Source organism: Leuciscus leuciscus (genome assembly GCF_965113295.1).
Source record: "Leuciscus leuciscus genome assembly, chromosome: 12".
NCBI lineage: Eukaryota > Metazoa > Chordata > Actinopteri > Cypriniformes > Leuciscidae > Leuciscus > Leuciscus leuciscus.
Window position 1 is genome coordinate 42128290 of NC_138736.1, and position 12768 is coordinate 42141057.

Sequence of the window (12768 nt, forward strand, 5' to 3'; positions counted from 1 at the left end):
TTTAAGGATGTTGCTGAGATAACAGATTATATAATGTTCTCAGTAAAACATTGGCACAATGTTCCATAATAACAGAGGAGGAACATTATCAAATCAACGTTCGTAAAATGTTTTGAGGATATCATTGAGAGATGAGTTGTTGAATGTTCTTTATAAAACGTTCTTGTAATGTGACGCGTTAACAAAACTAGAACATTGTAAATGTAACATTTTGAGGATGTTTTAAGGATGTTGCTGAGATAACAGATTATATAATGTTCTCAGTAAAACATTGGCACAATGTTCCATAATAACAGAGGAGGAACATTATCAAATCAACGTTCGTAAAATGTTTTGAGGATGAGTGTTTTTTATAAAACGTTCTTGTAATGTGACGTGTTAACAAAACTAGAACATTTTAAATGTGACATTTAGCAAACAAACTACACAATTATTGTTAAATTGAGATTGCTAGTCAGACAGCAGGCCAACAGGGTTCATGGTGGAACATATGGTGCGTTTAAGTCCTCCTGGGAAGTTTGTATTCATGAGGTTTTACAATTTTTTTTAATGTTTTAAATTAATATATGAAGCCACTGTAAACTTTATCATATACATGCTTTGATTACTACATACACAATGTTCCATAATAACAGAGGAGGAACATTATCAAATCAACGTTCATAAAATGTTTTGAGGATATCACTGAGACCTGAGATGATGGAGTGTTTTTTTATAAAACGTTCTTGTAATGTGACGTGTTAACAAAACTAGAACATTTTAAATGTAACATTTAGCAAACAAACTACACAATTATTGTTAAATTGAGATTGCTGGTCAGACAGCAGGCCATCAGGGTTCACGATGGAACATATGGTGCGTTTAAGTCCTCCTGGGAAGATTGTATTCATGAGGTTTTACAATTTTTTTTAATGTTTTAAATTAATTTATGAAGCCACTGTAAACTTTATCATCACATATTATATTGTTATATTATAATGCTATCATATTTTGTGCAGGCATTAGCTTACTTCATTGTAAAAAAGCCTGACAATGTCACTGCTGAATACCTAAGTATTGTGGTATTCCACAATGTTTCTCACTGACACACCCCTAACTCTTCAAGATCGGTGCTTAAAAGAGCCCATTTCTCCTTGTTCATACGGTAGCATGTTTTTCCAGTACAATTATTAACCTGTTAAGCTGCAACGCCACTTTTGAAAAATCCCCAGAAATGACACACCCAAACTGAAACAGATACAGTTCATGAACCCTTTGCACTAAAAGCACAAGTATGATCTAATTTGAAAGCTGACACCTGGTAGTTTATTGTAAATGTAGAATTAATTATTGTCATAATGAAAAAAACATTTTTTAAATAGCTTCAAAGTTTTGTAAAGTTATTAGAAATTTGTTTTTATTAAACATATTCATGAAAATAAAATTGAAGTGGGCCCTGGAGCAATCTAGAAATGCACTGCAGCTAAAGCCATATGTGTGACCATGTTATATTTAAAATCTGAAAATGATAAGTCTAAAACTCTGTATTTAGTTAAATGTTTTTCAAGATCATGTCAAATTACTTTATTTTGGGCCTAGCTAGCATGTTAGCTTAGCACACCATCAATACACGACCATTTATGAGATTAAAACCATGTTTGTGCTACAAACGTACTTTATAACGCAAGTGGAGTGTTTTAAATAATCTTCTGTGATCTAATTTGGCTTCAGATAAAAAAAAAATCTGACAGAAAATATATTTATAGAATTATGTACAATGATAAAGTCTATATCGATTAGCAATACATTATAAATATAATATATTATAAAAATACCTGGCATTGCTTGAAGAACACAGGCAAATCACATATCATTGCAATTATGTTTACTGTTTTCAAAATGTCTGTATCTGCATCAGTGTTGCCAGATTAGAAATGTCGAAGTATCGTACCAAAACCTCAAAATTATTGTTTTTTGAGAAAAATTATCGTACACGAACCAAACACATAAAATATAGCTATTTTCCAACAATTTTATTTTCCAAATAATTTTACAGCCAATTTAAACAAGCTGTGTAATACGCTCACACTAACTGGAGGAAGTCTGGCTACTTAACTTTTTTTTTTTGCCAAAGTGCAAAAGATATGCCGACAGTCCACATTTTGAACTAGACCATAATTAAACTATGAGACAGAGAGAAAAAAGTGCACAATTAACACTAGAAAGATTCAAATTCCGTCTCTAAGTCGCTGTCATCATCGGATGCCACATCCACTTGTGCTGTGTTGGCAGATGTTGTTGGTTGGGGAATCCTTTTACGGTACAGATTGGATGTCGTCATGGAACTGATCTAAACTGAACTGTCTTCTTCGGCAAAACTGTAGTGTAGTGTTGACGTGCGGTCGACACCGTGTGGTGTGTGTGTGTGTGTGTGTGTGTGTGTGTGTGCTTGCGTGCAGGCAGGCGAGCCTGCGAAATGATTCGGGGTCAGAGAGAGAAGCGGTAGGATGTGTGTTTGGACGAACGACTGAAAACTCTGAAATTATCGTACATTATGGGATTTTTTTCATTATTGATCGTACATCGTACAGAGGTCAAATTTATCGTACAAATACGATAATTATCGTACATCTGGCAACACTGATCTGCATATTACAGCGATCTCTGTGTTAGCTTTGTGTGTAGCTGCTATCAGTGACGTCCTTGAAGGTCACATGATTATGTCTCTTCTTCATGTTCCATATATGGAGTATTTTTGTGCATATAGCGCCCTCAGGCTATTGGTATGAATTGAAAACACAGCTCATCTCAGTAAGAAGCGCTCATAATGATTACATCGACGCATTTGGGTATAAATTCAATAAATATTATTCCTGTCTATAGAAATATGATGTGAATCTATGAGAATATATCAATATTTCTCCAAGTCTGCACATTTTTGAGCTAAAAGTCCTGAGGGACGTTGTTTTGTATAGCACTGTCATGACAACAGCACGGAGTTTTTTTTTATGAATGGACCAGCTGACGCTCATAATTCATATTAAAGGGATCAACGCATTTTTTCATTTCATAACTCCTGACACAAATTAAGACATAACTGTCACTATAAGTTTCTCAGAATACAATAGTGGTCAAATACTGAAACTTGAGTCTTATATCTTTTTAATGATGTATAGTTTGTCAAAGTATAACATTTAATCTGATAGTAACTTTGAACTAAATAAATAAAAAAACGCTTCAGTGCGCCGACGCACTGGTGAGGGTTAACAGGTTAACTGTACTATAAATTGCAATTTAAATATGTTTTATCTTTAATCCTATTATATTTATAGTTTATCTGTATAAAACCTTTCTGTTTATTTATTTGTTTGTTTTGTTTGTTTGTTTAGGTTTCTTTCTCCAAACTGCCGTTTCATATAATAATACAGTGTCGAGCGGGTCGATTATAAACGCCTCTGAGGTTTCAAACACAGTCAGCGGACGGTCATAATGCAGTGCTAGGAGAAAATATAAATAAAAAAGATCCTGTTAATGGTGTCGTGGATTAAGTCGCTCTTTCTGATTGTGAAGTTCCTGCTTATCTGAGCTATAGATCCTGAACTGAGAGACTGAAGAGTGTCATTGTTCTCTACAGGTTGAGGTATTGTGGTGTTAGGGATGAAGGTTGTGCTGCTCTGACTTCAGCTCTGAGATCAAACCCCTCACACCTGAGAGAACTGAGTCTGTCATTGAATAAAGTAGGAGATTCTGGAGTCAAGCAGCTTTCTGATCTACTGCAGGATCCTCACTGTAAACTGGAGATACTGTGGTAAGATTTTATAAAAGTCTCAACATTGTCTGTTTTTCTCCTGTGGTAAATAATGAATGATATACAAAAATAATATATACAAAAAAAGTTTACCATCAAGTAACTGAAAAGGATGTTTGATCTTCATAAGATAATTTCCAAAGCTTCTGAGGTAGTTTTACTTTTGATAGTTTTTACAAGTCAAAAACATGATTGGATGATGTAAAGAGGTGACACCTGCTTTCATATACAAATATGTTCAGGAGAAATTCATATATATCATATCATTTATATCAGTGTTTCCTGAACTGAGAGACTGAAGAGTGTCATTGTTCTCTACAGGTTGAGTGATTGTGGTGTTACAGATGAAGGTTGTGCTGCTCTGACTTCAGCTCTAAGATCAAACCCCTCACACCTGAGAGAACTGGATCTGTCATGGAATAAAGTAGGAGACTCAGGAGTCAAGCAGCTTTCTGATCTACTGCAGGATCCTCTCTGTAAACTGGAGATACTGTGGTAAGTTTGTATAAAATGTCTCATATGGTAAATAATGATTGTCATACAAAAAAATATCTACTGTGAAATTACTTATGGGACTGTTGCTTTTATTTTCATTAGATTCTTTCCAATGTGTCTGACATCATTTTACAATATTAATGATATATTAATATTGATGTACAATATTAATTTTTGGGTACTTGCATAAAAAATGTATATTCTGTTACACTTTATTTTAAAGTGTAATTATATATTTAAGTACTGAGTAATATTAAGCAACTACATGTACTTACTATAGGGTTAGGGTAGGAATAGGATTTGGTTGAGGGTTAGTTGCATGTAATTATGCATAATCTACTGTTATTACCATGGTACATACATGTAACATATCGTCGCTGTCGGGCGGAAACCTTGTATGTCCAAATTTGGTCAATTTCATATTTTTTCACAAATCGATGCTATTGGTCAGTCCCCACGTGGTTCTGTCATTTTTACAAATTATTAACCAATCTAAAGTGCTGAAAATAGCTTGAGAGCAAATCTCATAACTCCATTGGACACTTCAACTGTCTGAGAATCCTTGTAACTCCACCTCTTCTTCACTCCGCGGGGGGCGGGAGCCTCGCGGCATTTTGTCTCCTCAGGATTGAAACTCGCAACGATTAAGAAACCCTCGTCGAGCAACAGGTAAAGCAAGCCTTAACTCTGATTTTATCTGTGTTAAACTATGATATCAGTTATTGATGTATTTTAAATGTCTACGTATTACTAGGTTTATTATTAGGCTTATTATACTTGTGCATTGAAGTTTTAAAATGTATCTAATATAATACTTGAATTGAATTAAATGTTTTGGATACCAGCTTTAAATTATTGTTTTTATTATTATTTTACTGACTCAAAGTTGGCACTGTGCATGTTAAATACCCCAAGTAGCAGGTTTTATTTATGGGAGAAAAGGGTCTGTCTACTGGCGCCAGTAAGTTAAGCCTATTTTTGCATAACTCTGTCTGTTTTTTAGACAATAACGAGTGAAAATAGTTAGGTTAGATACATTTGAGTAGGCTTGTTTTGTTACAAATCGATAGCTGTAATGCTTCGGTGCAGAAGGAAGCCCATGAGCCACGGAGGTAAGTTTGCGTGCAGATTAGGCAAATTTCCACCTATTAGACAACGTTAGTCAGCTCATCATTTTTTGTTCTGCTTCACTTATAGCTCTTAAACCTTTAAAATGGAGTTTAGGAAGATGAATGTAACCACAGTCGTTAGCTTTGGTTAACTATTCAAGCCTTTTCTCTTGTCAAAAGGCTCAACGCGACCGCCGATTTTGTTTGCGTGCAGATATTAATTTCCGCCTATTTTAGACAGCCTAATATTTTGGTATTGCATCACTCATATCTCTTAAACGTTTAAAATTGAGTTTAGGAAGATGTATGTAACCACAATCATTAGATTTGAATAGCTCTTAAAGCCTTATCTCTTATCAAAAGGCTGAACGCGACCGCAGACTTTGATAAACACTGCTGGCAGCAGCGACGTCTGTGTCCGTTCCATTCTAATCAATGACAGCGTAACCTCGTATCTCCCTGCTCCCAAGTCATAAATCTCGTATCTCCGATTAAACATGATTTTAGGGAAATGTTGTGCTAATGTTGGTATACAACAGTATATGATAGCAATATAAAGTATAATACCAACTTTAACGATACAATGTTTAATAACTCAAAAAATATGCAGTTTTTTTAATTTCCTGAAAAATAATGGTTTTGGAGATACGAGGATTCCGCCCGACAGCGACGATATGTAACAAGGACACCGTTAAAAATAAACTGTTATTGAATATTCTTGAAATTTCTATCAAATGGAAACTAACCTGCGCAGGCAGTTTGTAGAAGCGGGTCTGAACCTTAGACTGGACCTGTTAATGGTGCCGTGTGATCATCATCGTCTGATTGTGAAGTTTCTGCTTATCTGAGCTGTAGATCCTGAACTGAGAGACTGAAGAGTGTCATTGTTCTCTACAGGTTGAGGGACTGTGGTGTTACAGATGAAGGGTGTGCTGCTCTGACTTCAGCTCTGAGATCAAACCCCTCACACCTCAGAAAACTGGATCTGACTCGAAATAATCTAAGAGACTCGGATGTGAAGCTGCTCTCTGATCTGAAGGAGGATCCACATTATAAACTGGAGACGGTTCTGTGAGTAGTGATGATTAAAACTTTTCATATTTTAATTGAAAGTTAATTTTGTTTATTCTTAGTTTACTTTCCTTGTGATGGTGAATTACACACTATAAACATGTTTAATACAATACAATACAATTTTATTTATATAGCACATTTGAAAACAACTGGTGTTGACCAAAGTGCTTTACAAAAGCCAAGAAAACAAACAATGAGATAGAAAACACATAAAACAGTAAAGCGAAAAATATAAATAAAAGAGTAAGAGAAATAAGTTTAATAAGAGTTTGATTCATTATTTTTTTAATAATAGTTTATAGCAACAATTAAATATCTTCAAGTTTCTTTTAATTTCAAACAATTCAATATTTTGCTTTTATCATTGTCTTTTTATCCGTAAATGATGTATTTTGAGAGAATGTCAATTGCAATAGAAGATAATGGTAAATATTTATCTCTAGTTTCTTTATCATAAATAAAACTGAGCCAATGACATAGAAAGAGGACAGTCATATGGGATTATAGACAAGGGTCAAGAGTCATCATTCATGGTGATTTAGGTGCCAAATCTTAATCTGAATGTTTAAAAACAGCTTTAACAATTGTGTATCACCGTATTATATTATAATCTCTCACTTAATCATCTAAGTAGTTTATTTTAGTTGTTCTAAAGTGGATAATGCAATAATGTCACACACATTTGACTGTCTGTGTTTTACTTACAGGTTTTAGATGTTAGTCTGACCCTCTCTGGATCAGCTGATGGAGAATAAAGAGCCACTACAGATCAGAGTATGTGAGCGGAGTGGAGTGGGAGCGGAGCGAGGAGTGGAGCGGTGTGATTTTGAATGGCGTGCGAAGTGGATTTTTTTAAAGTCGCCACTACCGCTCCATCACGAGTACAATTCATGCCAATTATAGAACTGCATTTTTAGTAAGAATTCACACATTAAACACATTTAGCTAGCATGATACAGATGGATCACTCAAATCAGAAAAAAATGTGGCATGAGTTCTCAAGCCCACTGAATATGATCGGGTAAAAGCACATTTTAAACAGGTAACACTTATTCACACACGCAATCACTCTCTCACTAACGCTTTGCATTCAGACAAATATAATCTTACAGTACTGTTTGTATTTGATTTTGAATGAGCAGAAATCTGTAAGTAATGTAGCGGCCCGTAGATAAAATAACTGATGAAAACGTAGTTATTTTCTTCTTTCCAGACCACATAAATAAACCACATTGAAACTATTCTCCTAGTATTGTTTTTTTATATTTTTTTTATATGCCTATATATTATGAGCAGAACTTTTGCGAGATTTCAAAGCATACTCATAAATACTTTAGTTGCAATTTCCTCCGGGAGCGAAGACTGGGCAGTGTTTCTGATATCAGTGAGCGAGGAGTGGAGCGGGGAGAGGTAAATGGTGACACCGGAGTGGGGCTGGAGCGGAGTGATTATTAAATGCTTGGAGCGTGGAGGGAAGATAGTTGCCGCTCCACTCCGCTCACATACTCTGCTATGGACACAATCACATTAAACAGAATCCATTTTGTCACTGATGGAGTTTGAGTTCCTGCCACTGTCGACTCTGGCTTGCTTAATTGGAGACACTTAAAATTCAACAATATTATTGATCTCCTGCATTGACACCATTATAAGAGAACTGAACTCAGCAGGTCCGGGTTTCTCGATAACGATGTATCTTAGCTCTTAAGAGCGCTCTGTACGTGCAAGGTTACGAACGCTCGCCGCAATTCCACGCACGTTTCCCAAAAATGCACTTAACATGAACGTGCGAGAACGCGCTCTACGTGCTACTTAAGAGTCGCTGTCCATTCGCGAAGTGCTGAAATATAACCTTATATGGAATCGTATTCTGAACGTTTAACCTAAGAATCGTCATTTGTTGTGGATAAGAAATCAAGACAAGTCTATATAAAGCACCTATACAGGCGGAGGCACTGGCAAAATGGCTGAACAAAAAAACAAAAAAAACAAGAGAAGATACCTTTCAAAAAGATAAAATTAATGTCCTTTTAGAGCGAAACAAAGATTTTATTTTGAACAGATTTAAAGGACACCATACAAATAAGGAAAAACAAAACATCTTGGAGGACATTGCAAACTAACTGCAACCAGGGGTGTTCAAAGATCAGGGAAGGAGGTCCGCAAGAAATGCCCAATACATGGCTGGTTGGTTTTCGTGCTCGTCAGCAAGTCATTGACAGATTTTTTGAATTCATCCCTATTTTGCCCAGTCTTTACAGCATATTTCCCACACTACTTCTTTTATGATTTTTTTTGTTCATTCATTTAATTTTAGATGTGTATTTCTATTTTTTCTTCCCTTTTTAATTATTTCATTTATAAATTCATTTAAACAAAATACAATAAAGTGTACAATAAAGTACAATCAAAACCTTATATTATACTCACGTTGCAGTGCAATCTGTTAAATCTAGATAAAAAGTGTAATCTGCCAGTTGTCCTGCAGGTGACCTCATAAATCTGTCTTCTTACGATGCACTTGGGGATTTACGATTACTCCAGAGCACTCGTAGTTCTACGAAGATTTTCAAGTGCTACTTAAGTTACGATGCTTTTGGGAAACAGACCATAAGATTAAGATCAGTCGTACGATCGTTTTTACGAACTTCTTAGGCTTACGATGCTTTTGGGAAACCCAGCCCTGGACGATGACATCACTGTTTTCTCCAGAGCAGCTGTATAGATAAATTAACTAAATTAATAACTTTTTTACAACAGAAATGATTCAACACTGAACTTAAGATGGACTATGACAATATTTTCTTTTAGACCTGCTGTACAACCGAAACAAACTTTGTTGCATTATTTTCCTGTTATCACTGTAAAGCTGCTTTGAAACTATCTATATTGTAAAAAGCGCTGTATAATTAAAGGTGACGACTTTTGTTTCTTCAGAAATGACATTTACACTGGCTCTACTACAAACATCTCCATATAAAATATTTATTTAATTACTTAACCCTCTGGGCGCCACGGTCGAGTTTACTCGACAAGATGCGGCACTGAATAAAACGGCCGATTTTGTCAAATAGGGTGTCAAATTTCGTTCGACCTCCCCTCCACTAGTTGGCAGACATGTCATACTTCATCCCTGACTCAAAAAAAAGTCATGCTTCTATACAAAATATTCGAGCTAGAGCGCATTGAATCAGTGCGAACAAAAGCGGAGCTAGTGTGCGAGTGAGCCATTTTATCAGAGCAATATTGTCAACGTCAGCGAGTATTTGCATTAGATTATTATTATTATTATTATTATCTAATGGCATCAATAAAGCTTACCCGCAATGAAGTGTTGGGTCTTCTATTCGCGGACACTGATTCTGAAGGGAAATAACGTTATCTGCCTTCAGAAAATGACGGTGATTCTGAAAGTGAAAGTATAGCCCTACACCAAGCACAAACGGTGAATCCTTTGCCCAATATAACGTTAGATGGTCCTTTGCCCAATGTCAGTGGTGGGAACAATGTTTCCCGGGGTCGGAGTGTTCATCGCGAAGTTAGCAGGCGTGTTAGTGTTGTGGGGAACGAGGCGGCCGCGGGAGATTTTTACCGCGCTAGCCATGGTGACCGTGTGCCTCTCCGCAATCGCGGCGACAGTATTGTGGTGGAGACTTTGTCTAATGCCACTGGGTATGTTAGACGAGGTCGAAGTATTCATAGGACAGTTAGGGGGCAACCAAACAACCAAATAAACATCAACAAAAAACATAAAAATTCTATAATCCAAGATGACCGCCACCATATGACGTCATAATATGCAAATTAGATGGGAAAATGTAATCCCTACATAAACTTTGGGTCATCCTTAATATTTCTCTAATTTACAGAAAGTCTCTATCTTTTATCACTTTTAAGATATAGCCTTTTGAAATTAAGATGTCAAAATCGAACGTTTTAGGAAAAAACCTCTGGCGCCTAAAGGGTTAATTTGAGTAATTCAGCCCTCCAAACACATTCAAATGCCTCTAGATTATAATAACATTCACAATAAAATCATCTATTGCATTTTATTTCTGTTTTATTTAAAAGGAATGATGCACTGCCCCTTTTAAATGTAAAATGAAATTTTTTTTTTCATAATCTATAGACACCTTTTAGTAGTAAAATGCTTAATCAAGTTTTCATTTTCATTTAGAATTGCAGAATATACATTCTATATGCTGTCTTTAATCAATTAGCAACTCCACATTAAATCTTCTATATAATTATTGACAGTATTCTATCTAAGTCGATTCAGCAGTCCGAGATGAAACTCAGAGTCCAGCTGTGTGTCCATGAAGAGTGACCGTTCTGGACAAACCAGTGAAATCAACTGATCTGAGGTACAGCATTAATGTCCGGATAGAGAGATAGAAAGAACTAACTAGATCTTTCTATGTGAGGTTTATCTATGTGAAATTAACTACATGAATTCTTGTTTCAATTCTATTATCTCTGTTCCATTTTATTACTTATGCCAACCCACATTACTTTTACCTCTTCAAGTTGTGGTAATCTATTATTGTAATATTTTGTTCATGACTCTATATTAACTCTTTGTCACAGTGTCTGGTTTGTGTTTCCCTGGGTAACCACTAGAGGTCCTCTTCCCCCACGGTGTCTTTCATTCATACTACATTTCCCATCATCCTGTTCTGTCACTCATTGATCATTGCACACAGCTGTTTCCCGTCACCTTGTTAGTATCTGTGTGTGTATATATACCCTGTTTGTTTCTGTGATTGTTGTGGATTCCTTGTTTGATGTCTGCGCACTTCCATGTTTCAATGCCTGTATTGTTTTGTGTTTTCTGGACTGCCTTTGTTGGATTTTGACCTTTTGCCTGACTTGGATTATGATTACGGATTACCCTAATAAATTGCTATTGGATCTTACCTTCCTGTGTGTGCGTCGTGACACTCTTTCCCCGCCATTGACGGAAATTTCCAGCTTCCCGTTTTAACACTTGTCCCAAATTAGACAAAATTAGACAAAAAAGAAGTGGGGAACAAGTATATTTGCCAAACATATATCATTGTTTTTAATCTTGAAATTGTTTTGAAAATATATATTTTTTAAATACAACCACACCAGAAAGCAATAATACGCCACAATCACCAAAAACCAGGTCCAAAGAGTCCTTCACTTAGTCCATCAACTTAGTCCATAAAATGTCCACACAGAAACACAAAATGATAATATGGGAATATGGATAATGTGGGTTTAATGAATATAAGGAACCTGTAATCCAGCGATGGTAAATCAGATTGTCTGTGCACAAAAAATTCAGTTCAAAGTCAGTAAAGTCGCGACCACAGTCTCGTCGTAGCGAATAACTCACTCAAACAAAATAGTTGAAAAAAAGAGAAAAAAATATAATCCACATTTAATTAAATGGCACGTGGCAGTGTTTGACCAGGGTTGGAGCTAAACTGTGCAGGACAGTGGCCCTCCAGGACCGAGTTTGAGAAACCCTGCTCTAGCCATACTCAACAGATCAGTTAAAGGAGAAACTATAGTGAAACATTCCTGCTAAAAGCTCTATAGTACCCAGTCATTAAGTCATTATTATTAAGTCATTAGTTTAAAGTATGGGGAAATCCATATTTGCTTCCACTTTAGTACTTATTTTTTTTAAGTTTTTAATTCTACATCTATCTGTATGATAGGGCCCAATGGGTTTCACTGAGTTTCGTTCCACTGGATAGGGACCAGAGAACCGAGCTTGTAATGCAGATCCTGGGACAGGCAGTAATACTCACACCGAGTCGCACACTTGGAAACTCACACTAATACTACGACTATCAAACCGCGGGTTCATTTGCTTTTGTTTCACAGCCAAATTCACTCTCGCCGTCTCACACACATAATGCAAACGTTCACGTGTCTTGCTCACAGAATATCAATAAAACATTTACAAAATATTCCCAGTGCAAATCCCTGTTATGAGAATCTGATGAAACGTGACAATAAAACATCTAAAAAACAATATACATCCAAAAAGAATTCCTCCAATATTTCTGCTAGTTCACACTCAATCATTATCAGTTTTCATAACAAAGGAAGAAGTTAAATATTTGAAATGCTATAAATACCTTTATTGTGGTAAATTAATTATGAGTAGTTATATGAAGTAAAATTATTTGTCATAGATTTGGCCGGAATATTTTGCTACACTGAGATTTTAAATTGCCGTTTCATTCTCAAGCCCACAAAACACAATCAGTACATGTATCTTATCTTATTTGTGAATTATATTACTACACTAAATTCAATGATAAA

General features: G+C 35.7%; 2 protein-coding genes across 2 annotated transcripts in view; one reads left to right on the forward strand and one right to left on the reverse strand.

Annotated features, from left to right (window-relative positions):
* LOC309511315 (uncharacterized protein) overlaps positions 1 to 12768 on the forward strand; it is a 224296-nt gene that overhangs the window by 176070 nt on the left and 35458 nt on the right. Inside the window, exons 18-19 of the mRNA XM_082186420.1 lie at positions 3614 to 3787; positions 4109 to 4282. Coding sequence (XP_082042546.1) covers positions 3614 to 3787; positions 4109 to 4282 — 348 coding nt within the window. The remainder of the gene's footprint in view (positions 1 to 3613; positions 3788 to 4108; positions 4283 to 12768) is intronic.
* The window catches only part of LOC309511370 (uncharacterized protein), a 220937-nt gene that overhangs the window by 175952 nt on the left and 32217 nt on the right, over positions 1 to 12768 (reverse strand). The gene's annotated exons all lie outside the window — the stretch shown is intronic.